Here is a 26,796-nt window from a genome sequence, read left to right as displayed (position 1 = left end):
ACTGAATCTATCAAATTCCCTACCCAAGAGAGGTGGGAGGACTCTCAATGAATATATTCAAGATTGAGAGTAATGGATTTTAGATAAGAAAGAATGAAGAGAAGTGAAGCTGAGTTAAATAGTCATGATCTTGCTGGTTGTCACAGTAGGGAAGAATTATGATTGGATTATGGTGGTGGTGTGAAGAAAGGACAGAAAGTTACTCCATTGACAGTTCCAGAGCTAGAAAGCATTGCTGGAAACAAGGTTCCATTCCAACATGTTGGTCCGTAGCTTCCTCTTGTGCCACAATGAGGCCACCCGAAGGGTGGAGGGACGCCACCTTAGATTCCATCTGGGTAGCCTCCAGCCTGATGGCATGAATATTGATTAGAGAAATCAATATCAATATTATAGAAATCAAACTGGAAAGAGATTCCAGTTAAACAAAAATATTCCGTCCCCTCTCCCTCTTTTATTCCTCGTACTGGCCTCTTACCTCTTCTCACCTGCCTATCACCGCCCCTGGGTAGCCTCCAATGGTCTACTGTCCTCTCCAATCAGATTCCTTCCTCTCCTGCCTTTACATTTCCTACCCACCTAGCTTCACCTATTATCTTCTAGCTATCCTCCTTCCCCTTTCCCCACCTTTTTATTCTGGCATCTTCCCTCTTCCGGTCCTGAAGACGGGTCTCGGCCTAACAAGTCATCTGTTTATTTATTTCTATAGATGCTGCCTGTCTTATTGAGTTCCTCTAGCATTTTGTGTGTGTTGCTCTGATGGAAAAGTACAGGTGGTCATATAGTTTTAATGGTAAGACTCTTGGCAGTGTGGAGGATCAGAGGGATCTTGAGGTCCGAGTCCATAGGACGGTCAAAGCAGCTGCGCAGGTTGACTCTGGTTAAGAAGGTGTACAGTGTATTGGCCTTCATCAATCGTGGAATTGAATTTAGGAGCCAAGAGGTAATCTTGCAGCTATATAAGACCCTGGTTAGACCCCACTTGGAGTGCTGTGCTCAGTTCTGGTCGACTCACTACAGGAAGGATGTGGAAGCCATAGAAAGGGTACAAGGATGTTGCCTGGATTGGGGAGCATGCCTTATGAGAATAGGGTGAGTGAACTCGGCCTTTTCTCCTTGGAGCAACAGAGGATGGGAGGTGACCTGATAGAGGTGTATAAGATGATGAGAGGCATTGATAATTGATAAGTGGTGTAAATTTGGTTGGATTGTGCGTGTGGGAGTGGTGGGCAAGGCAAGATGGGGGGGGGGGCTGTGGCTTGCATTTGCCATGCAAAAGTTAAACTATAAAGAAAAAAAAGAAAAATAACAACTCTACACCCTAATCCAACAGTGACCATGTTAGGAGAAAATCAAGTGCCCAGTGCTTGAGAGATACAGCAGAGGAGGAGAACATTGTCCATTTGTATTGTGCTGGTCATTCACAAAGAACCCCTCAAGTTTTGTCCTATAACCAGCTCCCCCTGCCTTGCCCCCGAACTCCCACACACACAATCCAGCACAAGTCCCTGTTGGACCACCTAATTTACACCACCTATCAAGCACTAATCAAAAGTCATCCCATTTTATTCCCCCCACCTCCCAAGATTCGACCACTCACCTACACACTATGATAGCGTGGAAGTTAGCGCTACGCTGTTATAGCTCGGGGTGTCGGAGTTCAGAGTTCAATCCTGGTATCCGCTGTAAGGAGTCTCTGTACTCCTTCTCCGTGGAGTGCATGGGTTTTTCCCCAGTGCTCGAGTTTCCTCCCACAGTCCAAAGACGTACTGTGTAGGTTAATTGGTGATTGTAAATTGTCCTGTGAGTAGTTTTGGGTTGAAGTGTCGTTATCGTGGTTGCTGGGCAGTGCAGCTGGAAGGGTCTATTCTGTAAATCAGGAGTTCCCAACCTGGGGTCCACAGAGCCCTCAGTTAATAGTAGGAGTCCATGGCATAAAAAAAAAGTTGGGAGCCCCCACTCTACAAAATAAATAAATAAAGGACAATTTACAATGACCACTTACCCTGCCAACCCGCATGTGCTTTTGATGTACGAGGAAACTCGGGGTGAACTGGGAAACTCCACACAGACAGTAGCAGAGATCAGGATTAAACCTGGGTTGCTGGAGGTATGAGGCAGCAGCTCGACAAGCTGATAAGCTGTGAAGTCTCTGGATTCGCAGTTGGCCACAGCATTGGTTTGTGCACTGGAGACTTCAAAAACTCTCCTGCATGAACAGATTTCCCTCCCTCCCCTCTGGTTTTGCAGAGATTATTTTTTCTTTGCCTTCTGGTAACCGTGCCAGATGAAATAAATTTTTCCCTGCTAATCATGGACTCATTGAAAGGTAAAGACAGATCCCCGGTCAGCAGCTGAAACTGTGGCTGTTACATGGACTCTTGGTGGTGTTCGGGATGGCAGTAGGCATTTAATATATTGCCTGGCTTTTATGGGGTGGGTGTTGGGTACCCCATACAGGAGGATTCTGTTCAGCTGTAATAAGCACAAGCATGGTTATTGGTTTATTTTTGGTAACGTGAAAAGCTTGTTTTGCAAAATGTTCAAACAGATCTAATCATTCCCCAGTGCATTGAGGCAGAACAAGGTGAATCAGTAACAACGCAGAATAAAGTGTAACAGCTACAAACAAAGTACAGTGCAGATAAATGAAAAGATGCAAGATCATAATGAGATATGTTGTGAGATCAAGAGTCCATTTTATTGTACAGTGGGTCCATTGAATAGTTGTATATCAGTGGGCTAGAAGCTGTCCTCGAGTCTGCTGATAATGTGCTTTCAGGCTTGTTTTGTCTTCTCCCCGTGGGGGAGGGGAGCAGAGAGAATGCCTGAGGTGAATAGCTTCTTTTATGAGGCAGTGAGAAGTGTGGACAGAGTCCACAGACGGATGTGCTGAGCTGTCATCTGCATTGCAGTGGCCATACCAAATTTATTAAAAGCTGCCAATGTCATGCATCTCAAATGGCCTCTGACATCCAAGTCCAGCTCTTGGTCTTTACATGTGGCCTAGTTACTAAGCTACTGGAACATTTGGACAGCAAAGGTGCGTATATCAGGATTGTCTGTAACCCGGCATTCAATACTATCATCCCCTTGAAACCGGTCAAAAGCTCCAAGACCTCGGCCTCAATAACTCCTCAAAACTAATAAATAAGCTTCAAGACCTTGGCCTCAATACTTCCCTGTGCAGTGGGATCCTTGATTTTCTCACGTGTAGACCCCAGTCAGTTTGGATTGACATCATCCATAACTTCCACCTGCTCAGGTACACCACAAGGCCGTGTGCTTAGCCCCCTGCTCTACTCACTTGACACTTAGGACTGTGTGGCTAAGCACAGCTCCAAGCCATAATTTAAGTTTGCTGACGATACCACTGCTGTAGGTCGAATCAGTAATGGTGATGAATCAGCATAAAGGAGGGAGATTGAAAGTCTGGCTGAGTGGTGCTAAATAATCACCTCTTATTTAAAGTCAGCAAGACCAAGGAGCTGAATATTGCCTTCAGGAGGAGGAAACCGGTGATCCATCAGCCAGTCGTCATTGGGCCGTCAGAGATAGAAAGGATCAGCAACTTTAAATACCTTGGTGGTGTTATTTCAGTGGACCTGTATTTAAGTGAAATTGTGAAGAAAGCACAGCAGCACCTCTACTTCCTTAGAAATTTGCAAAGATTTGACATCTAAAACTTTGACAAACTTCTGTAGATATGTAGTGTAGAGTATATTGACTGGCTGCGTCATAGCCTGGTATGGAAACGTGAGTGCCCTGGAATGGAAAATCCTAGAAAATGTAGTAGATGTGGGTAAAGCCTTCCCCACCATTGAGCACATCTACATGAAACGCTGTCGCAGGAAAGCCTCCCATCACCCAGTTCATTCTCTCTTCTCACTGCTGCCATCAGGAGGAAAGTACAGAAACCTCAGGACTCACATCACCAGATTCAGGAACAGTTATTACCCCTCAACCATCAGGCTCTTGAACCAGAAGGGATAATGATGCACCTTCACTTGCCCCATCACAGAAATGTTTTCACAACTTATGGACTCATTTTCAAGGACTCTTCTTCTAATGTTCTTAATATTTATTTCTTATTTATTTATTATTATTTTTTCCTCTTTCTTTTTGTATTTGCACAGTTTGTTGTTTTTTGCACACTGGTTGATTCTGTTATGATTATTGAATTTATTGAGTATGCCCTCAAGAAAATGAATCTCCTGATTGCATATGGTAGCATATATACATTTTGACAATAAATTTACTTTGAACTTTGAAGCCTGGGGGAACAGTTTCTACTGACAAGAAGGGACAAACGCAGATTATTGTTGCCTTAAAACCAGTTGCTTTGGGCAAATGGGACTCTTCAGCTGTGGTTGGCAGATCATCAAGGAGAAGGAAAGCTCTGATCTGAAACCTTCACTGCCTTGCTGCTAGACCCACTCATAGGAAGGCTTTGGGAGTAAACCCGATGGAAAAATCTGGAACTGGAGTCCCTAAGGCTGTGCAACATTGAGTTCAGTGCTGACTGGCAACTCCTGCAACACTGCAGGTGCCAAACTGTATAGTTCTCTGCCGTTCCTTGGGCGTGGGCAACAGCTTGCTCTCCATATTGTACTGCCCTGGCTTGCATATCGCATAGACAGCTAGGATGCAATATTCATGGTCGACACTGACCAATGGAGGGCCTCGATGTTTAGATGTGCAAAGTCCCTTTGGTGGAGCAAACACAACAAAGATAGCTGAGTAGAGAGAATGGATGGTAGTCCTTTTGGAAGAAAGGAAGTAAAGTCATAGACACAAGATATTCTGCAGATGCTGGAAATCTTCAGTAATGCGCAGGTACAATGCTGGAGGAACTCAGCAGGTCAGGCAGCATCTATGGAAGAAAATAAACGTTGACTGTTTAGTTCGCTTTCCATAGATGCTGCCTGATGTGCCGAGTTCCTTCAGCATTCTTTGTGTGATTTACTCAGGAGGTAGTCTCAACTCAATGGTGGCAGACTGTGGGATAATGATCGATGTTTGTGACCATAATAAAGCAGCCAAATGAAATGAGCAGTGTCTCATTTGGCTGTATTCATGGGTATTCATGTATGGTTGAATGATAATTAAACTTGAACTTGGCCTCTGAGTTGTCAACAGATCCATAAAGGGAAGGCAGGAGTCGGAGCTGGATTGTATGAAGGCAAGAGCAGGAAATTAGGAGCAAAAGTAATGAAATTTGCACACCGTATGACTGAAGGAGACCATACCTGATCCAGATGGGGAAAATAGGGAAATGCTGTTCCATTAGCAGGTATATTCAGAGATACAGGGAACAAGTGAGCAATCTACTCTAAGGTGGTGGAAACAACTTGCCAAAGGGAACTGGACAGACATCTGCAGGAAAATTATTTACAGAGAAAGAATGGGGGGACAGAACTTACAAGTTCAAAGAATATTTATTATCACAGTTTATATGAAGTTTACAACCCTGAGATTCATCTTCCCCCGCAGACAGCCACAAAACAAAGAAATACTATGGAACGCATTCAAAGAAAAATAGCAACTCCCTGCGCAAAAGAACAAATTGGGCAAATGCCAACAGGAACATCACCCCTCCTACACGCACAAAAAAAAATTGTGCAAATGGTAACTAGAAAGAGCGAAAACACATAATATTAAACACAAACTCAATAGAGTCCATACTCAGTTCATTTCAGTTCAGCGTTCATTATTTGCAGGCCATCTCAATGTGAAGTACAGTCCAATCCACAAACCGCAGACCCAGAACTTCAGTATCATCATCTGAGCGTATCGAGGGCGAGAGAGACCATTCGAACTCGGGGACCTTCCCTTGGGAGCTGTGAGCAAGAGTGAGAGAGAGAGCGCGTCACATGCAGACTCCTTCCTCTGGCATCAGCTAGCGAGTGGCTGATAGACTGTGCTGAACACTCGCTCATCTTCCACACTCACTGCAATGTTTTCAATCTTCCTTGATGCTTTAGTCAGCAAGAAATGGAGCCAATCATGGACTCATGTCCTGTCTCTAGGCTTCTTGGCCTTGAGTCTGCTCACCTCCCAGAACTTTCTTGGTGACAGCAAAGTGCCAGATTGCTCAATTGGTCTGAAAACTCGTCATTTACAAACTGTAGATCACAGGCACCAACAGTACCAGAGCTATATTTGAACAAAAAAGAAGACGTCAAAGAAGTGAAAGAAACAGCTTTGTGGACCATCTGGAGGATGTCGCCTGTAGGAGCATTGTTCTCTGGTGCCATCTTCTTCCAGTCCTTTATGAGTTGAATGGCCTTTTCGCTACACCTCTGTGCGTTTTGAACAAAAGCTTAAATTTTATCAATTACTTTGAAATCCACAATGAAGTTCTCAAAGGATCACCGTGCACATTTACATGTATTAGGAATTTGCTGTGGTCTGTTGGTGTGACATGCAAAAAAAAACCAACATTTGACAATTATAAAGAATAAGTAATTCTATAAAAATAATTGTTTTTAGTTCAAATGAAGGGTCCAACCCATTAATGCATTGAAGGAGTCCTGAATAATTGCCTGCTTTATTCTGATCAGGGAACCTCCCTGATGAAGTATCTGCTCTTGACATCACTGGACAGGTGAAGCAGAGACTCAATGATCAGCGAAATTCTGTCCTTTTAACTTAAGGTCTATCTGGATGAGCATTAGAATTGGAAGGGTTAAAAGTTCATAGACCGGGTGCTGGTAAATGCGATTAATGATGGTTGATGTGATGGGCCTGAGATGTTTTGTGCTCTGTAACTCTGATTCAGTGATTCAAAGCCTTGATATAAACATTGACATTTTCCCAACAGGTACAGTTGTGTACGGAGAACCAATCACTGCGAGTTTAGGTACCGATGGATCCCATTATTGGAGCAAGAACTGGGCAAAGGCTGCTGCCTTCGTGACTTCCCCTCCACTGAGCCCCGATCCGACCACCCCAGACTATTTGAACTCCTTGCTGTCCTGGTATGTTGAACTTTGAACTTTAAACCTGTTAAGCTGATTATTTCCACAGCAGAAATGAAGTAATCAGTTGAAACAGAATCTACAATCAAGGTGTTCTAGGGTTAACATTTTGGACTATCTTCACTCAACCATTTCCGTTGCAATGACAAATAAAAAAGATCTAGGTGTGGTGGTAAAATGGTTCTGTTTCTGGGTGGTTTACAGAAGGCTGGGCTATTAGTATAGAGGTACTAGTTTCAATAGTTTACCCCTTTCAGCCCTACTTCCCACCCACACACCCCTACTCCATGTTGAATTTTAAATAGGGTAAACTAAGTTTGGTGCATTGGCTATGGAACATAATATTTTGTTGTTTAAAAAAAAAATCAATGTTATTTATTAGTGATCCTTGTCTTGTTTGGTCTACGTGACTCCCGATCACAGCAATATAGCTGAATCTTCATGATTACTTTGCTCCTGAAACCCGTTAGTTGGTTACATTGGGAGGTGGCAGCTCCTAAGATCATCTCCATTTGGACACTAGGTCATCAGGGCATGGAATGAGTCCCAAAAGGCTTCTGATGGAAATTACGACATTAAAAAAGTAAGGGATGTAGATAGGAAACCTTTATACAAAGGCTTATGGAGAAATGGTATTGATAGGGTAATATTGACAAAGGATGCACAGGTTCAAATCTGGGAAGGCCAGTGTGATGAGACATTTTTCATTGATTGGATGGAGCATTTGGAATGGCATTTTGGGGGTGGATGTGGAAAGGCACTGGGTACTAACAAAGTTCCAAGAGATTCGGCACATCCTGGCTATCTTGAGCAATGCACACAAAATACTGGAGTAGCTCAGCAAGTCTGGCAGCATCTATGGGGCAAAATAAACAGTTGATGTTTCAGGTCAAGAGACTTCATCAAGACTGGTGAAGGGTCTCAATCTGTAGCGTTGACGATACCCTTCACTAGGCCTCTTTGAGGGTTTCGACCTGAAACATTGATGAGACCCACCCCTCCTTCACCTGTCCTCATTGAGGGTTTCAAACTGAAACATTAACTGTTTATTCCTCTCCATAGTTGCTACCTGACTTGCTGAGTTCCTCCAGCATTTTGTGTGTGTTGACCAGTAAGGTCCCGGTTAGTACATGAATGATTTTGGAGGAGGGAATTATGCTGCCCAAGAACAACATTGGGGGTTTGTGGAGGTTGGGTTTCGGAGTGGTGATGCATTTGCTCCTGCAGCAGAACTCACAGACCCGTGTGTGTGAATTGGTTCCTAATTCACTTTGTCACTCACTGGCTCAAGGTCGGCAAGTCTATGGGGATGCTTCCCTCTGCCTTTTCAGTTCACAGCAACCCAGGCATTGTTGGACCGTCTGTCCTTTGTGATAAATTGGTTGAGCCCAAGTTTACTGAACTTTAAATGATTACATTGAGAGAGATTTGAGATTATTGACAGAATAATTGGTCTAGAACTCTTTCCTGAAGCCTCAGGTTAACATATCAAGAGTGTTTGATGTCTCTGGGCCTGTCCTTGCTGGAGTTTAGAAGAATGAGGGAGGGTCTCAATGAAACCTATTGAATATTGAAAGGCTGAGATAGAATAGATGTGGAGAGGCTGTTTCCTATAGTGGGGGAGTCTAGGACCAGAGGACTCAGCCTCAGAATTGAGGGATGCCCGTTTAGAATGGAGATGAGGAAAAGTTTCCTTAGTCAGAGGTTGGTGAATCTATGGAATTCATTGTCACAGACTTCTGCAGGCCAAGTCATTGGGTGGAGGTTGATGTTCTTCATTACTCAGGGCGTTGAAATGTTATGGAGAGAAGGCAAGAGAATGGGGCTGAGAGGGATAATAAGTCACCTGTGATGGAATGGCGGAGCAGATTCGAGGGGCTGAATGGTCTAATTGTGCTTCTATGTCTTATGGAGCCAAGGGGCACAAATCTCTGCACAGGAGTGTCATTGGGTTGTGAAGAGAAGCAACTTTGGCACACAGGAGTGTAAATGTTTGCACTTCCTTAGCCTTGATCTTCTGCTGTTGAATTTACTTGTGTGAGGTTGATGGGCTGTTAGGATCAATGGATCTGGGAATTGGTGAAGAGATGGACAAAGTATGGGATTGGCCATGACCTTCTTGGTGGAGCAGGTGGGATACTCAAGCTCCTGGATCTGTCCTTCCATGCCCTTAATAGGGGGTGTGCCAATTGTTCAAGTTCCAAATTTATTATCAATGTACAAAAATGTAACCATATACAACCCTGAGGTTCATTTTCTTGCAGGCAAATTCAATAAATCTATGATAGAATAACAATCATAATAGAATCAAAGATGGACTGCACCAACTTGGGTGTTCAACCAGTGTGCAAAAGACAACAAATTGTGCAAATATAAAAATAAAGAACAAATAATAATAAATACGTAAGCAATAGTTATAAATAACATGAGATGAAGAGTTCCTGAAAATGAGTCCATAGGTTGTGGGAGCGTTTCAATGATGGGGCAAGTGAATGTCAGCATGTGCAGTGTGACCCCTCCACCCATTGAGTCTTGTCACTTCTTCCTCCAGTGGTGATCTGCAGGTTACCGGCAGTGCTCACTGCACCTTCAACACCTCTCAGAAGGCTGTAGGGAAGGATGACTTCACCATGATTCCAGAAGGCACCAATGGGATTGAGGAGCGGATGTCCATTGTGTGGGACAAGGCTGTGGTGAGTACCTGAAGGCATCACAGAACTTTGAAGTGTTGTGGAGGATCCTGAGAGAAGGTGGGGTGTGGTCATGAGGATGGCCTTCATGGGAATGATTAAAGGAATTACATTGAAAGGGAGGTTCTAATGCGGACATCAATGAGACAACTTGCAGGGTTGGAACAGCCGTGCATAGAAGGTCAGGATATTGGAGATGACTCTGAAAGGGTGAAATGTTTCTGCAAAAGCTTTTGTGGAAAAAGACACTGGGACTTGGAAGGTGGAGTCAGTACTGATGTCCCAGTTAGCAGTTGGGCAGTGATGCAGCCTGAAGATGGTTACCCACAGTACAAGTCAACTGGGTCCATACCAAAGGACACGGCTCCTGCAGTCCATGTTCTTAGCATCAACTTTCTTTGTCATTTTGGAGAACAGGGAACATCTGTTTCCAGCCAGAATAGAAAATTAAGGAAGGCAAGCAAAGAATAGTACAAGTCCCCTTATACCAAACTGCTGCCTGTTGTGGTGTCTCTCATGTGCACTGCGATAGGGAGTGGTGCCTGCAGTACTGGTAATTTCCTTGAATGAAACTAGTATCATTTGCATTAAATTGTGTTTGCAGAAAGTAAAATGTTGGCAGTTTGCATATTAATCGATGTGGACAAGTTACATCAGTGGTGGGGTGGAACATCAGTATATGGATATTTAGAACTAGAGATCATGGGTTAAGGGTGAATGGTGAAATATTTAAGAGGAACATGAGGGGAATCTTCTTCACTCAGAATGTGGAATGAGCTGCCAATGGAAGTGGTGAGGTCTGTTTGCAACATTTAAGAGAGAATTGGATAAGTACGTGGATGGAAGGGTTATGGAAGGCTATGGTCCAGGTGCAGATTGATGGGACTAACGAATCATAGTTCGGCACAGACTAGATCAGGGGTTCCCTTGCTTAATGGTATTGGTCCATGGCATGAAGTAGGTTGGGAACCCTTGGGCTAAGTGTTTCTGTGGCTGTGGTGTTCTATCACTCTATCAGTATAGACTAGTTTGTTCAATTTCCTGTTTCTGGGTTGTAATTGCTTCATGTTTGAATGTAACGCTGCCTGCAGATAGTGAATGACACAGCACTAGATTGAACTGAACTGTGCTGAACTGAATGTCCTTGGACTCTTTCGATTTTGTGTTTTATATTCTGAGTTTGTTGCCATTTGTGTGATTGGTTGCTTTTTTTGCAAGTGGAGGTGTTTGATGTTTTTCTTTGAATGGGTTCCATGGTTTTCTTTGTTTCATGGCTGTCTGAGGGGAAAACAAATCTCAGTTGTATACTGCGTACGTACTTTGATAATAAGTGTACTTTGAATCTTTGGATTGTTGGGAATATTATGCATTGAGTCTAGTATGATTTTTCTCTGGGATATACCTGTACACAGGATCAGTGATCCCTGTGGTTACTATGATCAAAGAATTATTAGATGTGGGAGAAGGCACTCGGGTGGAAGAACCCTTTACCATGTGCATCCCTGGTGTGATACACTGTGTATTAATTGGGCATGTGTAAAGTGGTAGCTGTAAGGCTACGTTGGCAAACTCATCATACCCACACAGATGAGTTGACAACCGCTCTCAAAACTCTGAACTGTTTAATCCATCTGCTGTTGACTTGTTAAACCCAAGCTTCATTTAGAACGTGTTTTAGGCTAATGGTACGGGAAATATCATGTTGGCTGGTCCAGTGTCCAAGGTTTGGGATTTGGTATCTGAAATGTTGTCGTAGGATTAGCATAAGCTCTACCTGGTGTTCACCTTGTGACTGCTTCATGCTGCCATCAGGAAGGAGGTGCAGGGGCCCGAAGCCACACACTCAACAACTCAGTCACAGCTTTTTCCCCTCTGCCATTTGATTTCTGAATGGATATTCAACCTAGGAACACTACCTCACTACAATTTTTTATTTAATATATGTACCGTAAAGAGGAGTGTTTGAGCTGAGAAACTGTGGCTGCTCAAGACAACTGTAGTGTCGCTTTCAAAAGATCTGAGTTGAATTCAGATTGGAATTCCTTGCTCTTGTGAAGCTTTCACAGTAAACATGATAGTAATAAATACAACAATAAATAGAGCAACAAGTACAAAACTTAACAGCAGTGTGGATATCACCATCACCACCATCGTCACCGCCACCATCACCACCACCACCACCACCACTATTATTATCACCACCATCACCATTATTACCGTCACCGCTGTCACCAACACCACCACCATCACCATCATCACCACCGTCACCACCACCACCACCATCGTCATCACCATTATTACCACCATCACCACCAACACCATCACCACCACCACCACCACCATTATTACCACCATCATCACCATCACCACCACCACCATCACCATTATTACCACCATCATCACCAACACCACCACCACCACCATTATTATCACCACCATCACCATTATTACCATCACCGCTGTCACCAACACCACCACCATCATCATCATCACCACCGTCACCATCACCATCATCACCACCGTCACCACCACCACCACCATCGTCATCACCATCACCACCATCATCTCCACCACCACCACCACTATTACCATCATCACCACCACCATCACCATCACCATTATTATCACCACCATCACCAACACCACCACTATTACCACCGTCACCATTATTACCACCGTCACCATCACCATCATCACCACCACCAACACCACTACCGTCACCACCATTGTCACCACCACCACCATCATCATCACTGCCATCATTGTCAGCACCACTACCACCATCAACATCACCACCATCATCATCAATATCACCCTTATTATCCTCATTATGCATCGTGTCGTATGACGTGGGTGATCTTGGTATTTCGTTGACCATGATTGTTCTTGGCAAATTTTTCTGCTAAAGTGGTTTGCCATTGCCTTCTTCTGGGCAAGACAGGTGACCCCGGCCATTATCAATACTCTTCAGGGATTGTCTGGTTGGCATAACCAGGACTCGTGATGTGCACCAGCTGCTCCCATGGCTTTATGTGACCTTGACTGGGGGTTTGGGGGTGTGGTGTGCTAAGCAGGTACTACATATGTTAACTCTTTCATTCCCAGGATTATTCAAGGGTGAGCTACAGGCTTGTGGAGGGAAGGAGCACCTTACAACACCACCACCCCTCCACTCAGGGAAGTGTAAGGTCAGACACATTGGTAGAAGGAATATAGACACAGACTATTTTCTAAATGGGGAGCAAATTCAGAAATCGGAAGAGCAGAGGGACTTTAGAGCCCTAGTGCTGAATTCCCTAAAGATTAACTTGCAGGTTGATTAGTAGTAAGGGAGGTAAATGCAATGTTAAAGTCCAAAATAAATTTTATTATCAAAGTGTGTGTGCGTGTGTGTGTGTGTATGTCACCATATACAACCTTGAGATTCATTTTCATACTCAGCAAATCTGTTGAATGTAACTGTAACAGAATCAATGTTAGCATTCGTTTCAAGAGGTCTGGGATAGAAAAAGCAAGGACATAATGCTGAGACTTCATAAGGCATTGTACAGACTGCACCTGGAGTATTGTGAGCAGTTTTGGGCCTTGTTTCCAAGAAAGATTGTGCTGACATTGGAGAGGGTCCAGAGAAGGTTCGCAAGAATGATCCTGGGAATGAAAGAGTTAATGTATGAAGAACATTTGATAGCTCTGGGCCTGTACTTGCTAGAGTGTAGAGAAGGAGGGGGCGGGGAATCTCTTTGAAACCTACCGAATATTGAAAGGCCTAGATAGAATTGACATGGAGAGGATATTTCCTTTGGTTAGGGATTCTACAACCAGAGGGCATAGCCTCAATATAAAGGATGTCCCTTCAGAACAGAGGTGAGAAAGAACAACTTTACCCAGACACCATAAGACACAGGAGCAGAATTAGGTCCTATCCGCCATTCAATCCTGTCTGAATTATTAACCATCTCAATCCCATTCTTCTGCCTTCTTCCTGCAACTTTAACACCCTTACTAATCAAGAACCTATCAACCTTCACTTTAAATATACCCAATATACCCAGGCTTCAACATGAGCCTGGAGCAGAGAAGAGTACCCAGACAGTGGAAGACATCCTGTATTGTCCCGGTACCAAAGAAACCACAACCAAAGGAGTTGAATGACTTCAGACCTGTTGCCTTGACGTCGCACGTGATGAAGACCATGGAGCGGCTGATAATACAGAATCTGAGGCCACAAACCAGGCACGCCCAGGATCCTCTTCAGTTTGCATATAAGGAGAAGGTGGGAGTGGAGGATGCTATCACGTATTTGCTGCACAAATCACTCTCTCACCTAGAGGGGGTCAGTTGTGCTGTGAGGATTACATTCCTTGACTTCTCTAGTGCCTTTAACACCATCCAGCCCAAGATCTTAAGGCACAAACTAACGGAGATGGGAGTAGACTCTCACATGGTGGATTGGATAGTGGACTACTTGACAGATAGACCTCAGTATGTGCGGTTGGGAGACTGTAGGTCTGACACGGTGGTCAGCAGCACAGGGGCGCCGCAGGGAACCGTACTCTCTCCGGTCCTGTTCACCCTGTACACATCAGACTTCCAATATAACTCGGAGTCCTGCCATGTGCAGAAGTTCGCTGATGACACGGCCATAGTGGGGTGTGTCAGGAATGGACAGGAGGAGGAGTATAGGAAACTGATACAGGACTTTGTGATATGGTGAAACTCAAACTACCTGCGTCTCAATATCACCAAGACCAAGGAGATGGTGGTGGACTTTAGGAGATCTAGGCCTCATATGGAGCCAGTGATCATTAATGGAGAATGTGTGGAGCAGGTTAAGACCTACAAGTATCTGGGAGTACAGTTAGACGAGAAGCTTGACTGGACTGCCAACACAGATGCCTTGTGCAGGAAGGCACAGAGTCGAATGTACTTCCTAAGAAGGTTGGCGTCATTCAATGTCTGTAGTGAGATGCTGAAGATGTTCTATAGGTCAGTTGTGGAGAGCGCCCTCTTCTTTGTGGTGGCGTGTTGGGGAGGAAGCATTAAGAAGAGGGACGCCTCACATCTTAATAAGCTGGTAAGGAAGGCGGGCTCTGTCGTGGGCAAAGTACTGGAGAGTTTAACATCGGTAGCTGAGCGAAGGGCGCTGAGTAGGCTACGGTCAATTATGGATAACTCTGAACATCCTCTACATAGCACCATCCAGAGACAGAGAAGCAGTTTCAGTGACAGGTTACTATCGATGCAGTGCTCCTCAGACAGGATGAAGAGGTCAATACTCCCCAATGCCATTAGGCTTTACAATTCTACCGCCAGGACTTAAGAACTTTTTAAAAGCTATTATTAATGCTTTTTGAGATGGTGATTTAGATGCATATCATATTTTTTTACTGAGTTAAGTATTAGTTTTGCTACAACAAGTGTATGGGACATTGGAAAAAAAAGTTGAATTTCCCCATGGGGATGAATAAAGTATCTATCTATCTATCTATCAATAACTTGGCCTCCATAGCCATCTGTGGCAATGAATTCCACAGATTCACCACTATCTGTCTAAAAAAAAAAAAAAATCCTCCTAATCTCTGTTCTGAAGGAACATCCTTCTATTCTGAGGCTGAACCTGGATTCTCCAGTATAGGAAGCATCTTCTCCATGCCCACTCTATCTAGGTCTTTAAATATTTGAGGGGTTTTAATGAGGGCACCATCGTAGCATAGCAGTTAGCGCAACGCTATTACAGCTCAGGGCAGCTAAGGGTTTGTACAATCTGTCCATGACTGCGTGGGATTCCTCTGGGTGTTCCAGTTTCCTCCCACAGTCCAAAGAGGTACCAGTTCGATTAATGGGTCATCATAAATTGTCCTGTGGTTAGGCTAGTGTTAAAGAGGTGGGTTGCTAGTCCTCTCGAAGTGAATGGTAACAATGTATTTGATTTCCTTATCACCACCTCAGCCTGCAGACTTTAATGGTGGTGAATCTGTGGAATTCATCGCCACAGTGGAGGTTGATCGGTTCTTGATTAGTAATGGTGTCTAAGCTTATGGGGAGAGGGCAGGAGAATGGGATTGAGAAGGAATTATGATTGAATGGTGGAGCAGACTTGATGGGACAATTGACTCGTGTCTTATGGTCAAACCTGGGGTTTCTGGTGAAACATGCAGTTCAAAGACTGGGGGCCAGTGGGGGAAGGGCTGTACGATGAACTCCTGTCCCATCGTTTCGGCCTGCAGTCAAAGAGTGACTCAGCTCTAACCAAAACTAAGCTGAACATTCCTGACTGTATTGATGACTTAGTGTTTTGATGTTTTTATATTTGTGTGTTGGGGTTGATGTTTGCCTGTGAATGGGTTTGAACAGGTTCCATGATGTTTCTGTGTTTTGTGGTTGTCTGTGGGAAGACAAATCTCAGGGTTGTATACTGCATGCGTACTTCGATAATAAATGTACTTTGAATCTTTAATCTCTTAGCTCTTCATTTCCAGTGACTGAGTCTGAGCTTTGCTGAGATGTTTCCTGTTTTGTTTTAAATACCCAGGTCTCTGGCAAAATGGATGAAAACCAATTTGTGGCTGTGACCAGCACCAATGCAGCCAAGATTTTTAACCTGTACCCGAGGAAGGGCCGTATCGCTGTGGGTTCGGATGCAGACCTCGTCATCTGGGATCCTGACATCGTCAAGACAATCACTGCAAAGAATCATAACCTGGTGGGTTGTCCGGGTTCTGGCTGCAGTTCATGCAACGTCACATGAGCATGGGGTCTGTGAGCTTCGGCACAAGCTATTATGTTCACTGCTCATTTATACAAGGACTGTACTCAAATACTGACCAGGACTTGTGCTGGAGTTGCTCCGTCTCCTCTGCCAAAAGAACAAAGGAAATGGAACATCACTGTACAGGAACAGGCCCTTTGGCCCACATGACTCTGATGAGCATGATGCCAATTTAAACCGTACCTGGTCGAAATCCCTGAATTCGCTACCTGTTTGAGTGTCTGTTTAAAAGCCCTTCGTCGTAACTGTTTCTACCACCTAGCTGAATGAGGGGAGATTTGATAGAGGTATATAAAACTCTTTTGGTATAGAGGGTAAATGCAAGCAGGCTTCTTTTCCACTGAGGTGGGGTGAGACTACAACTAGAGGCCATGGGTTAAGGGTGAAAGGTGAAATGATTAAGGGGGACCAGACGGGGGGTGCAGTTCTACCCTCAGAGTGATCAGAGTCTGGAAGAAGCTGCCAGTGGGAGTGATGGATGTGGTTTGATTTCAACATTTAAGAGAAGTGTGGGGAAGTATATGGATGGGAGGGTAGTGGAGGGCTTTGGTCCAGACACAGGTCGATGGGACTAGGCACATTAATAGTTCGGCACAGACTGGATGGACAGAAGGGCCTGTTTCTGTGTGGTAGTGTTCTATGCCTTTATGACACCTCTCCATTGTGTGTGTGTGTGTGTGTGTGTGTGTGTGTGTGTGTGTGTGTGTGTGTGTGTGTGTGTGTGTGTGGAAATAAACCTACCACATAAATCTGTTTTAAACTTCCCCCTTCTCCTAAAGCCGTGCCTGCCCTCTAGTGGGGGCGTGGAGAAAGACACTGACTACTCACCCTATCTATGCCTCTCTCATTTTGTATGCCACCCCTCAGCCTCCAGAGAAAATTGTCCAAGTTTATCCAGCCTCTCCTTACAGTCAGTACTCTGTAATCCAGGCACTGTTCTGGTGATTCTCTTCTGCACCCTCTCTACAGCCACCCCACTATGTTGCTTTTACAGGGGTGATTTAATGCTAGTGCACGTCCACTTTCTCTCTTGTTGCATCCAGGCAGTGGAGTACAATATCTTTGAAGGGATGGAGTGCCGTGGTGGACCTTTGGTTGTCATCAGCCAAGGGAAAATTGTCCTGGAGGATGGAATAATGCATGCTTCCGAGGGCTCTGGACGCTACATCCCCAAGAAGGCATTCCCCGACTATGTGTACAAGAGGATTAAAGCAAGGAGCAAGGTAAAGGGTTTTCTGTCCTTTATTTTTCAGGAATAGCTTTATTTGTGACAAGTACATCGAAACATTGAGTGAAAAGCATCGTTTGCATCAACAGCCAACATGGTCCAAGTATTTACTGGGGGCAAGTGTAGCCATGCTTCTGACACCAACATAGCACGCCCATGATTTACTAATCTTTATAATCTGTACATTTTAGGAATGGGGGTTTCCGGATGAAAACTCTATGTGGTCGTAGCTAGAATGTGCAAACATCCTTGCAGGCAGAGGCAAGTGTGCTAGCTGCTATGCTGCCCCCAACTTTACTGGGGTGAGAATGCATTGCTGTCAGTTTCTAGCATTTTGTACGCAGTTGTTCAGACTGTGTGTTTTGCCCTGAGTGAGCAAAGTGTCTGTGCTTTCCTGTCTGGAAAAGTTCCCTGTAATTGGAGACCAATCCCACGTTACCCGTGGAGACAGCTGCTGTGCTGATAAATAATTCATCTGTTAGAACATAGAACAGTGCAGCAGAGAGAGAGGCCTTTCAGCCCATTGTGCCGGTGTTGACCACAGTGCCAATCTAACCCATTGGCTTGCAAATGTTATAAGACCATAAGACGTAGGAGCAGAATTGGGCCGATCAGCTCATCGAGCCTGTCCCGTCATTTCATCATGGCTGATTTATTGTCTATCAACCCCATTCTTCTACCTTTTCCCCACAACCTTTGGTGTTCTTCCTAATCAAGAATCTATCGGCCTCAACTTTAAATATACCCAAAGATTTGCCCTCCTCAGCTGTCAATAGAAATTAATTCCACAGATTCACCATCATCTGGCGAAAGAAATTCTTCTTCACTTTTGTTCTAAAGAAATGTCATTCTACATTGAGGCTGTGCCCTCTGATCTTAGACTCCCTCACTGTAGGATCAGTTCCCTGTCTGATCATGGTCTGATTAAATCTCTGTCATATCTACTTCTTTTAATTTTTTTTTATTGAAGTTCATCATCAAACATTTCCATAAGATGTATTTCAGACATTGTACATATATATCATATAATCATATATATCACAAATCTTCACAAAGTATTTATCTGAGGTATACACTTATCTACTTCTACCATTTTCTCTGGGTGTGCCCTCTGAACCTCGGCTCCCCCACAATAGGACCAGTTCCCTGTCTGATCATGGTTTGATTAAATATCTGTCCATATAACCATATAACAATTACAGCATGGAAACAGGCCATCTCGGCACTTCTAGTCCATGCCGAACGCTTACTCTCACCTAGTCCCACTGACCTGCACTCAGCCCGTAACTCTCCATTCCTTTCCTGTCCATATACCTATCCAATTTTACTTTAAATTACAATACCGAACCTGCCTCTACCACATCTACTGGAAGTTTGTTCCACACAGCTAGCACTCTCTGGGTAAAGAAATTCCCCCTTGTGTTACCCCTAAACTTTTGCCCCCTAACTCTCAACTCATGTCCTCTTGTTTGAATCTCCCCAACTCTCAATGGAAAAAGCCTATCCACGTGAACTCTATCTATCCCCCTCATAATTTTAAATATCAAGTCCCCCCTCAACCTTCTACGCTCCAAAGAATAAAGACCTAACTTGTTCAACCTTTCCCTGTAACTTAGGTGCTGAAACTCAGGTAACATTCTAGTAAATCTCTTCTGTACTCTCTCTATTTTGTTGACATCTTTCCTATAATTTGGCGACCAGAACTGTACACAATACTCCAAATTCGTCCTTACCAATGCCTTGTGCAATTTTAACATTACATCCCAACTCCTATACTCAATGCTCTGATTTATAAAGGCCAGCATACCAAAAGCCTTCTTCACCACCCTATCCACATGAGATTCCACCTTCAGGGAACTATGCACCATTATTCCTAGATCACTCTGTTCCACTGCATTCCTCAATGCCCTACCATTTACCATGTATATCCTATTTTGATTAGTCTTACCAAAATGTAGCTCCTCACACTTATCAGCATTAAACTCCATCTGCCATCTTTCAGCCCACTCTTCTAACTGGCCTAAATCACTCTGCAAGCTTTGAAAACCAGCTTCATTATCCACAACGCCACCTACGTCTTTCACCTACGTTGGCAGCATATTCCAGCCACCTGCCACTCTTAAAAACAAACTCCATAAATGTCTTTAAAACATTCCCCTTTTCATCTTAAGTGAAAGCCCTCTAGCATTTGACTCTTCTGCCCTGGGGGTGGGGGTGGGGTAGAGAAGAGAAGTGGTCCACTCTATCTGTGTCTCTTATAATTTTATATCCTTCTCTCAAGTCATACCTGAGCCTTCAGTGTTTCAGAGAAATCAATCCAAGTTTGTCCTTTCTAGCTAATGTTCTCTGATCCAGCCACCGTTCTGGTGATTCTCTTCTGCATCCTCTCCAAAGCCTCCACATGCTTCCTGTAATGCGACAACCAGAACTACACATACTACTCCAAGAGCCCCCTAGCCAGTTTTCTACGATTGCTGTCGTTCTGTGCTAGCTTTCACTTACTTTAAGATAAACCGTGGTCTTTCTATCTATTCTTCACATAAAGGTTGCTTTTATTTGTGCGACGTTGATCAGCAGTTTAGTTCCAAACCCAACGGAAAAACTTTTTCACCCAGAGAGTAGTGGATATGTGGAATCCTCTGCCCCAGAAGGCAGTGGAGGCCAATTCTCTGGATGCATTCAAGAGAGAGTTAGATAGAGCTCTTATAGATAGTGGGGTCAAGGGATATGGGGAGAGGGCAGGAACGGGGTACTGACTGTGTATGATCAGCCATGATCACAGTGAATGGCGGTGCTGGCTAGAAGGGCCGAATGGTCTACTCCTGCACCTACTGTCTATTGTCTAACTGTTGAGCAGGAGACAAGGCCACTTCTCTGCTCCTTCTACCCAAATACAGTGTTGATAATCATTTAAAAAAACAAACAAACCTGCTGTTGCTGAAAATATGAAGTAAAGTAAGAAAATGTTGCTGGCATTTTGCCAGCAGGTCAGGCAAGTTCAAAGTATATTTATTATCAAAGTATGTATACATTATACAGTCTTGAGATTCGTCCCCTAAAAGGCACAAAACAAAGAAATTCAAAAGAACCCATAAAAAAGATCATCAGACACCCAATATGCTGAGGGAAAAAAAATCAAATCATGCAAACAGTAAATGCAAGTAAATAGTGTTCTGAATTGAAGACCACAACGACAGTTGACCCCAGACTCTTAGTTCAGTTCAGTGCAGAGTAGCAAGCTGAACCTTACCTCGGGCTATGACACCCTGACCTTTTCAATCTGGCTCGGCACTTAAATTTTCCAAACTTTAGATTCAGTCGCATCGATAAGCTCTGGGGTGTGGACCCTGGATTCGGCCTGTACCCGACCTTTCCGATTCTGCCCTTCAGTTAAATTGATGTCCAAACATTGGGTTCAGTTGCTTCAATATTCTGTGGGGCCTGGACCCTGCCACCTGGATTTGGCCTGTAACCGACCATCTTTTCAATTCGGCCTGGCATTTAGATCGATCAAACCTGAGGCCTTACACGCTTATGGCTGCAACAATGTCGCTAGCCAGTTGTTGAGACTCAACAGCACCATCTTAAACCAGCACCTGTGGAAAGAGAAACATAGTTAAGTTTTCAGATTTGGCAAGGGCTCTTCGACCTGAAATGTTGACTGTTTCTCTCACCACGTGTGCTGTCTGACCTGCTGTGTATTCGTGCATTTATTTGTTTTTTGTTACAGCAACAGATGTTCCTTAACAGTCTCTGGCAAGAAAGACTCCCATTTCTGCCCTGACTCTTATAATCTTGAGACCACAAAACATTTTAACATCTGATGGGGTCCTTCAATCCCGAAAGCACTGCAGGCAGGTTCTACAAAGCAAACGACCAAATGATGGATTTTAGTGTGGATGACTGAGAGAGAACTGTTGGTCAAGATGATGGGGTTATTTTCTTGCTCTTAAAGCAACACAGTGAGCTCTTCTGCACACCCCCATGGGCCTCTACCTGCCATCAGAAAGGAGACAGACCTGCCAGGTTGGGGACATTTGTGAAGCTCGATTTTCCTTGCTGCTAGGAGAAGCCTGTATAAGAGGCTGTTCATTCAGGGCCTTACTTTATTTTGAGTCTTGGTGGGAGAAAGGGGGCACGTAGTGTTGACCGAAAGCAGTGGACAGATGTGCCCGTTGCCCTGATTTAGGGTGTGTAGTTTTACCCATCCCCCCGTGAGTGAACTTTAACCCTGCATCTTTTTCCCCCAGTTAACAGAACTGAGAGGTGTCCCCCGGGGTCTCTATGACGGACCTGTCTGTGAGGTTTCAGTGACTCCTAAATCCGTCACGCCCGCTTCCTCTGCAAGGACCTCACCTGCAAAGCAGCAAGTACCCCCTGTTCGGAACCTTCACCAGTCAGGATTCAGTTTGTCTGGTAAATGTGTGTTTCCTCTTTTTATTCCGTCTTGGCATTTAAAATTATGTTTGCATTAACAAAATGTCTGACATTGGTGTTGGGAGTTAGTTGGGTTCCCTTGCATTATTAATCATGGAAGGTTAGTGTGCAGGCGTTGCATTGATTTATTATTGTCACACGTACCAAGATACCGTGAAAGGCTTGTCTTGCGTACTGCTCATACAGATCAAGTTGTTACAGTGTATTGAGGTAGAACAAAGTGTAAAACCCACCAAGAAATAGCTGTGCAGGTAAGCAATGAAGATCATAAGGCAGCAGGGTAGCGTAGTGGTTAGCACAACGATTTACAGTGCCAGTGACCCAGGTTTAATTCCCGCCGCTGCCTGTATGGAGCAGGCAGGTTTATAAAGACGTGCTGGTTGGTAGGTTAATCGTCCTGTGGTTAGGCTAGGGTTAAATTGGGGGTTGCTGGGCAGCACAGCTCGAAGGGCCAGAGGGGCCTGTTCCACGTGGTGTCTCAGTAAGTAAATAGATATGTGAGGTGAAGAGTCAATCTTAACATGCAAAAGGTCTATTCAAAAGTCTGATAGCAGTGCGGTATTGTTCAAGTTTAATTGTCAGTTGGCTATACGCGGATACCCATGAATACAGCCAAATGAAACAGTGTTACTCCGGGGCTAAAGGCACACATAAGATACCAGTAAAATACAGCCACCCCATCCAGCAGGGATAACATTGCCTTTGTCAGGAGGTGTCTAATGGGGAACACGGGACTTGGGGATCCAAGGGGGAAGATGGACACCAACAAAGAGAGGGCGGCTGGCTCCAACCGCAGAGCGGGAAAGCACCTACTGAAGATCTAGGACAGGGGATCCTAACTTCTTTTTATGCCATGGGCCCCTACCATTAACCGAAGGGTCTGTGGAACCTAGGCTGGGAACCCCAGATCTTGAGCTTTACACCTGCAGCCTGGGACATTGTGGTCATCTTGCTTTGGGAATTGGCCAGTTCACTGAAGGAGGTGGCATCCATCATTAAGGACCCTAACCGTCCAGGACATGTCCTCTTTTATTGCTGCCATCAGGGAGGAGGTACAGGAGCCTGAAGACACCCACTTAATATTTTAGCAACATCCTCTTCCCCTCTGAACGGTCCATGAACCTGTGACTGCTACCTCACTGTTCTTGTTCTGCATTGTATTTTTTTTATTGTAGCATAGTAATTTTTTTTGTCTTGCACTGTACTGCTAGCACAAAGCAACAAGCTTCACAAAATATTTAACTGGTACTCCTGATCCTGAGGAGAGCCCTCTGTCTGGTGGTCAGCTGTAAATGTGCAGGGGATTTGACCACTGATAGATCGTGCAACTTTGGCCGGGTCCAGAGAATATAACGGAAGGCTGGCACTCCCGTTCCAATTGGCACCAACCTCCAGAGATGGCATCGACCCGTTCCGCCCTTGCACCTATACAGCAGGGAAATAGGCCATTTAGTCCACCTCAACCATTGTGGCCACCAAGATGGTCACATTTGCCTACGTTTGGCCAGTATTCCTCCAAGCCCCTCGTACTTGTGCACTAATCCAAATATCATTTGAATACTGTTTTTGTACTGGTCTCAGCCACTGTAATCTTAACTCAAAAGTTTGAAGTAAATTTTTTATCAAAAGTACATACTGTATGCGTTTCCATATACTTTCTACTACATTAATTTTCTTGCAAGAATTCACAGTAGAGCAAAGAAGTTGGAAGGTCGAAAGCACATTTATTATCAATGTATGCAGTATACAACCCTGAGATTCATCTTCCCACAGACAGCCACGAAACATCAGGGAACCCGTTCAAAGAAAAACATCAACCCCCACCACGTGCAAACAAAAAAAAATCACGCAAATGGCACACAAAAATAGCAAAACACAGAATATAAAATCCAAAATTGAAATCTGCAGGTTGCCCCGATCAGAATTGGCCAAATTAGCAACAAAGAAAGGAGTGGCCAAAAACCAGAACTACAACAGAATCAATAAAAAAAACACTACACATAAACAAAGACTAACAACGACTGAAGTATAAAAGAAGACAAATTGTGTAAACACAATAAATAGGTAACTAAATGATTGGTAGATACTAAGAACATGAGTTGTAGACGCCTTGTAAGTGTATTTATAGTTTGTGGAACTTTTGGACAGTTAAGTACCTAAGAGCTGTCACCGATGTGTTAGCGGGGAGTAAGTGTCCCACTTTGTGCAGACCTAATTCCTCCTCTCCTTCCCGCCAGGTGCGCAGGTAGACGACAACCTCCCTCGCCGCACCGGCCAGCGAATTGTGATGCCTCCTGGTGGCCACGCGAACATTACAACGCTCGGATGATCGCCCCGGTCGTTCACTGGTGCTGGTGAAGCTATCATCGTTCCTTCCATTTTTTTGTTTTTTTTCTCTTGTTTTTATTTTGGAAGAGCCTGTGACAGTTACTGTGGACAAACAATCCTGGGCTCACACGTACCTTTGCAGTGTTACATTAATCGACAACTTGTTGCCGTGAGGGAGCTTTGCGCTCTCTCTCCTCAAATCCATGTTCTGATGTGACGAGGTGCCCCAGGGTAGCTGGCTAATTTAACAAACAAAGCACCTTGAGTGAGGGAGGTAGGAGTGAATTCCAGAAAACCTCTGTGCAATTCTTGTGGCAGACGTGAGAAATCTGAACCGGTGGGGAGGAGGGGTGATGTCCAGACAATGTGTGTGTCAGACCCCAGTCTGTTCTCAGTAGATACAGTATGAGATGCACAGTATAGTATTTGCATTTTAATTAGAAATAATTTTACTCATTGATTCATCACTTTTATTAAATAATACATATTTACTCAATTTTCTTATTTAAATTTCACTAGGTGTGATGAATATTTGTCTCCATAAAACTTGGTGCTTATTGAAAAGCAGGAGGTATAGGAATTGTAAAACTGAGATGGTGCCTGTGTATAAGGCTGGAAATTGAAAGACTAATTGATGTTGGTTTACATTTTCAATTTTGGCTGCTTGGACAGTGGAGGAAGCTTTGAATCCCCTCTATCACTCAGCTTCAGTATTCTTCCTCAGAAGACTATTGGGAACAGTTTGATCCTAAGCTAGAGAGTAACCATCACATGGTGAGGTATTACGTGTGTGTTTGCGTGTGTACACACAGCAGAAAAGTGACGCGACTAGTCAGTGGTGACCCATGTGAGGCCGTGCTGGAAACCACAAAGATGAACCTTTAGATAATAAAGTAATGGTCACAGAATGCTGAGTTTCTCAACAGGTCAGGCAGTATCTAAGTAACGTTGATGTTTTGGGCCGAGACTCTTCACCAATCCTGATGAAGGGTTTTAACTTGATAGAATCTTGATTGGTCAGGAATACAGGGAGAAGGCAGGAGTTTGGGGCTGAGGGGAGTAAAGGATCAGTCATGATAAAATGGTGGAGTTAAATGGCCTAATTCTGCTCCTATACCATATGGTCATGATGATTTGACTCTTTAAGGGGTTCCCAACCTGGGGTCTACAGACCTCCTTGCTTAACGATAATGCTCCATGGCATTAAAAAAAGTTTGGGGACTACTTCTCCTCACCAATCCTGATGAAGGGTCTTAGCCTGAAGCATCAACTCTTTCCTTCTTTCCATAGATGCTGCCCGATGTACTGAGGTCCTTCAGTATTTTGTGTGTTTTACTCTGGATTTCCAGCATCTGCAGAATCTCTTGTGTTTACCTTTAGATAATAGGACACTCTAGGTAACAAGCTTACACCTTCAGTCAGTTTTCATCCAGAAGAAGTGGGAGGAAATTTCTCCTTCCTTGTATGTGGTGAGTGCAGGTTTTAGCGATATGATCCATCTTGGACTCTGCCTTGAGAAAGTCTGTTCCATTAGGACCAGGTTTCAAAGCAAGAATTATAAGAATGTGTAACAATATTGTGTGTGTGTGCGCAGTGCATGCTATATATAGAGAGAGAAAGAAGAGTTTCTATCCTGAGGTATCTTCCTAGCTCTCTGTGGTTTGTGCTGCCCCCTCTTGTGGTGCTGTCTTACTTTGATCTCCAGCCAATGGGAATTCACTGTTGTCTTCCTCTCTGGGTGCTTTGGTCCACTTTGGCCAACTTCCATTTTGAATTTTTCAGACCGCCAGCTAACAGCAATGTCCATTGATAGCTAGTTTGAGTTTATCACCGAAAAAGCCTCCTGCTACCTGGGCAGTTTTGTAGGTTAATTGACCGCAGTGACTTGATGCTCTGAAACTCATGGCAATTATGAAATGTAGTCTTGATGGATTTTTACATACAAAACCCTGTATTGCATTTTCCTGAAGAGGTGGGAACCAATGTGAGTAGTTGCATTACTGTTGGAAGGGTTAAGGATAATGCCCTTGTCTGTTTTGTCCCCTCGTACACTGTTGTGTTGAATGAAGTTGTGATTTGTTCCTTGAGAGAAGGCTGAAGACGAATAAAGTTTTACTGACCTGAACTCACAATAAAACAAATTGCTGTTTGACCGTCTAAATGTGGTGGTGTTTGATGCTGGATTCTGGAGGTGTGCCTGACCAGTGCCTTTGGGTTAGGCAGCATGCAAGACATTTACGTCCTAGGCCTTGCTCATCCTGAATCCTCAAGTTCAAGTTTATTGTCAATCATCCATATGCATGTAGGTTTATTTAAAGATTCAAAGTACATTTATTATTAAAGTATATATGCAGTGTACAACCC

General features: G+C 44.1%; 1 protein-coding gene across 4 annotated transcripts in view; it reads left to right on the top strand.

Moving 5' to 3' along the window:
• The window catches only part of LOC140734865 (dihydropyrimidinase-related protein 2), a 74,607-nt gene extending 48,014 nt beyond the window's left edge, over positions 1 to 26,593 (top strand). For 2 of the 4 annotated variants that reach the window (XM_073059486.1, XM_073059505.1), the window contains exons 9-14: positions 6,824 to 6,980; positions 9,532 to 9,673; positions 16,203 to 16,373; positions 17,483 to 17,662; positions 21,918 to 22,089; positions 24,342 to 26,593. In XM_073059486.1, the coding sequence (XP_072915587.1) occupies positions 6,824 to 6,980; positions 9,532 to 9,673; positions 16,203 to 16,373; positions 17,483 to 17,662; positions 21,918 to 22,089; positions 24,342 to 24,433 (914 nt within the window). In that variant the 3' untranslated portion in view covers positions 24,434 to 26,593. The remainder of the gene's footprint in view (positions 1 to 6,823; positions 6,981 to 9,531; positions 9,674 to 16,202; positions 16,374 to 17,482; positions 17,663 to 21,917; positions 22,090 to 24,341) is intronic. The other 2 variants (XM_073059496.1, XM_073059514.1) reach the window with 1 other exon arrangement.
• The last annotated feature ends 203 nt before the right edge of the window (positions 26,594 to 26,796 follow it).

This window comes from Hemitrygon akajei, chromosome 1 (genome assembly GCF_048418815.1).
Source record: "Hemitrygon akajei chromosome 1, sHemAka1.3, whole genome shotgun sequence".
In the NCBI taxonomy this organism is placed as follows: domain Eukaryota; kingdom Metazoa; phylum Chordata; class Chondrichthyes; order Myliobatiformes; family Dasyatidae; genus Hemitrygon; species Hemitrygon akajei.
The sequence above is the reverse complement of the archived record's forward strand: the minus strand, read 5'-3'. Positions and strand labels throughout refer to the sequence as shown.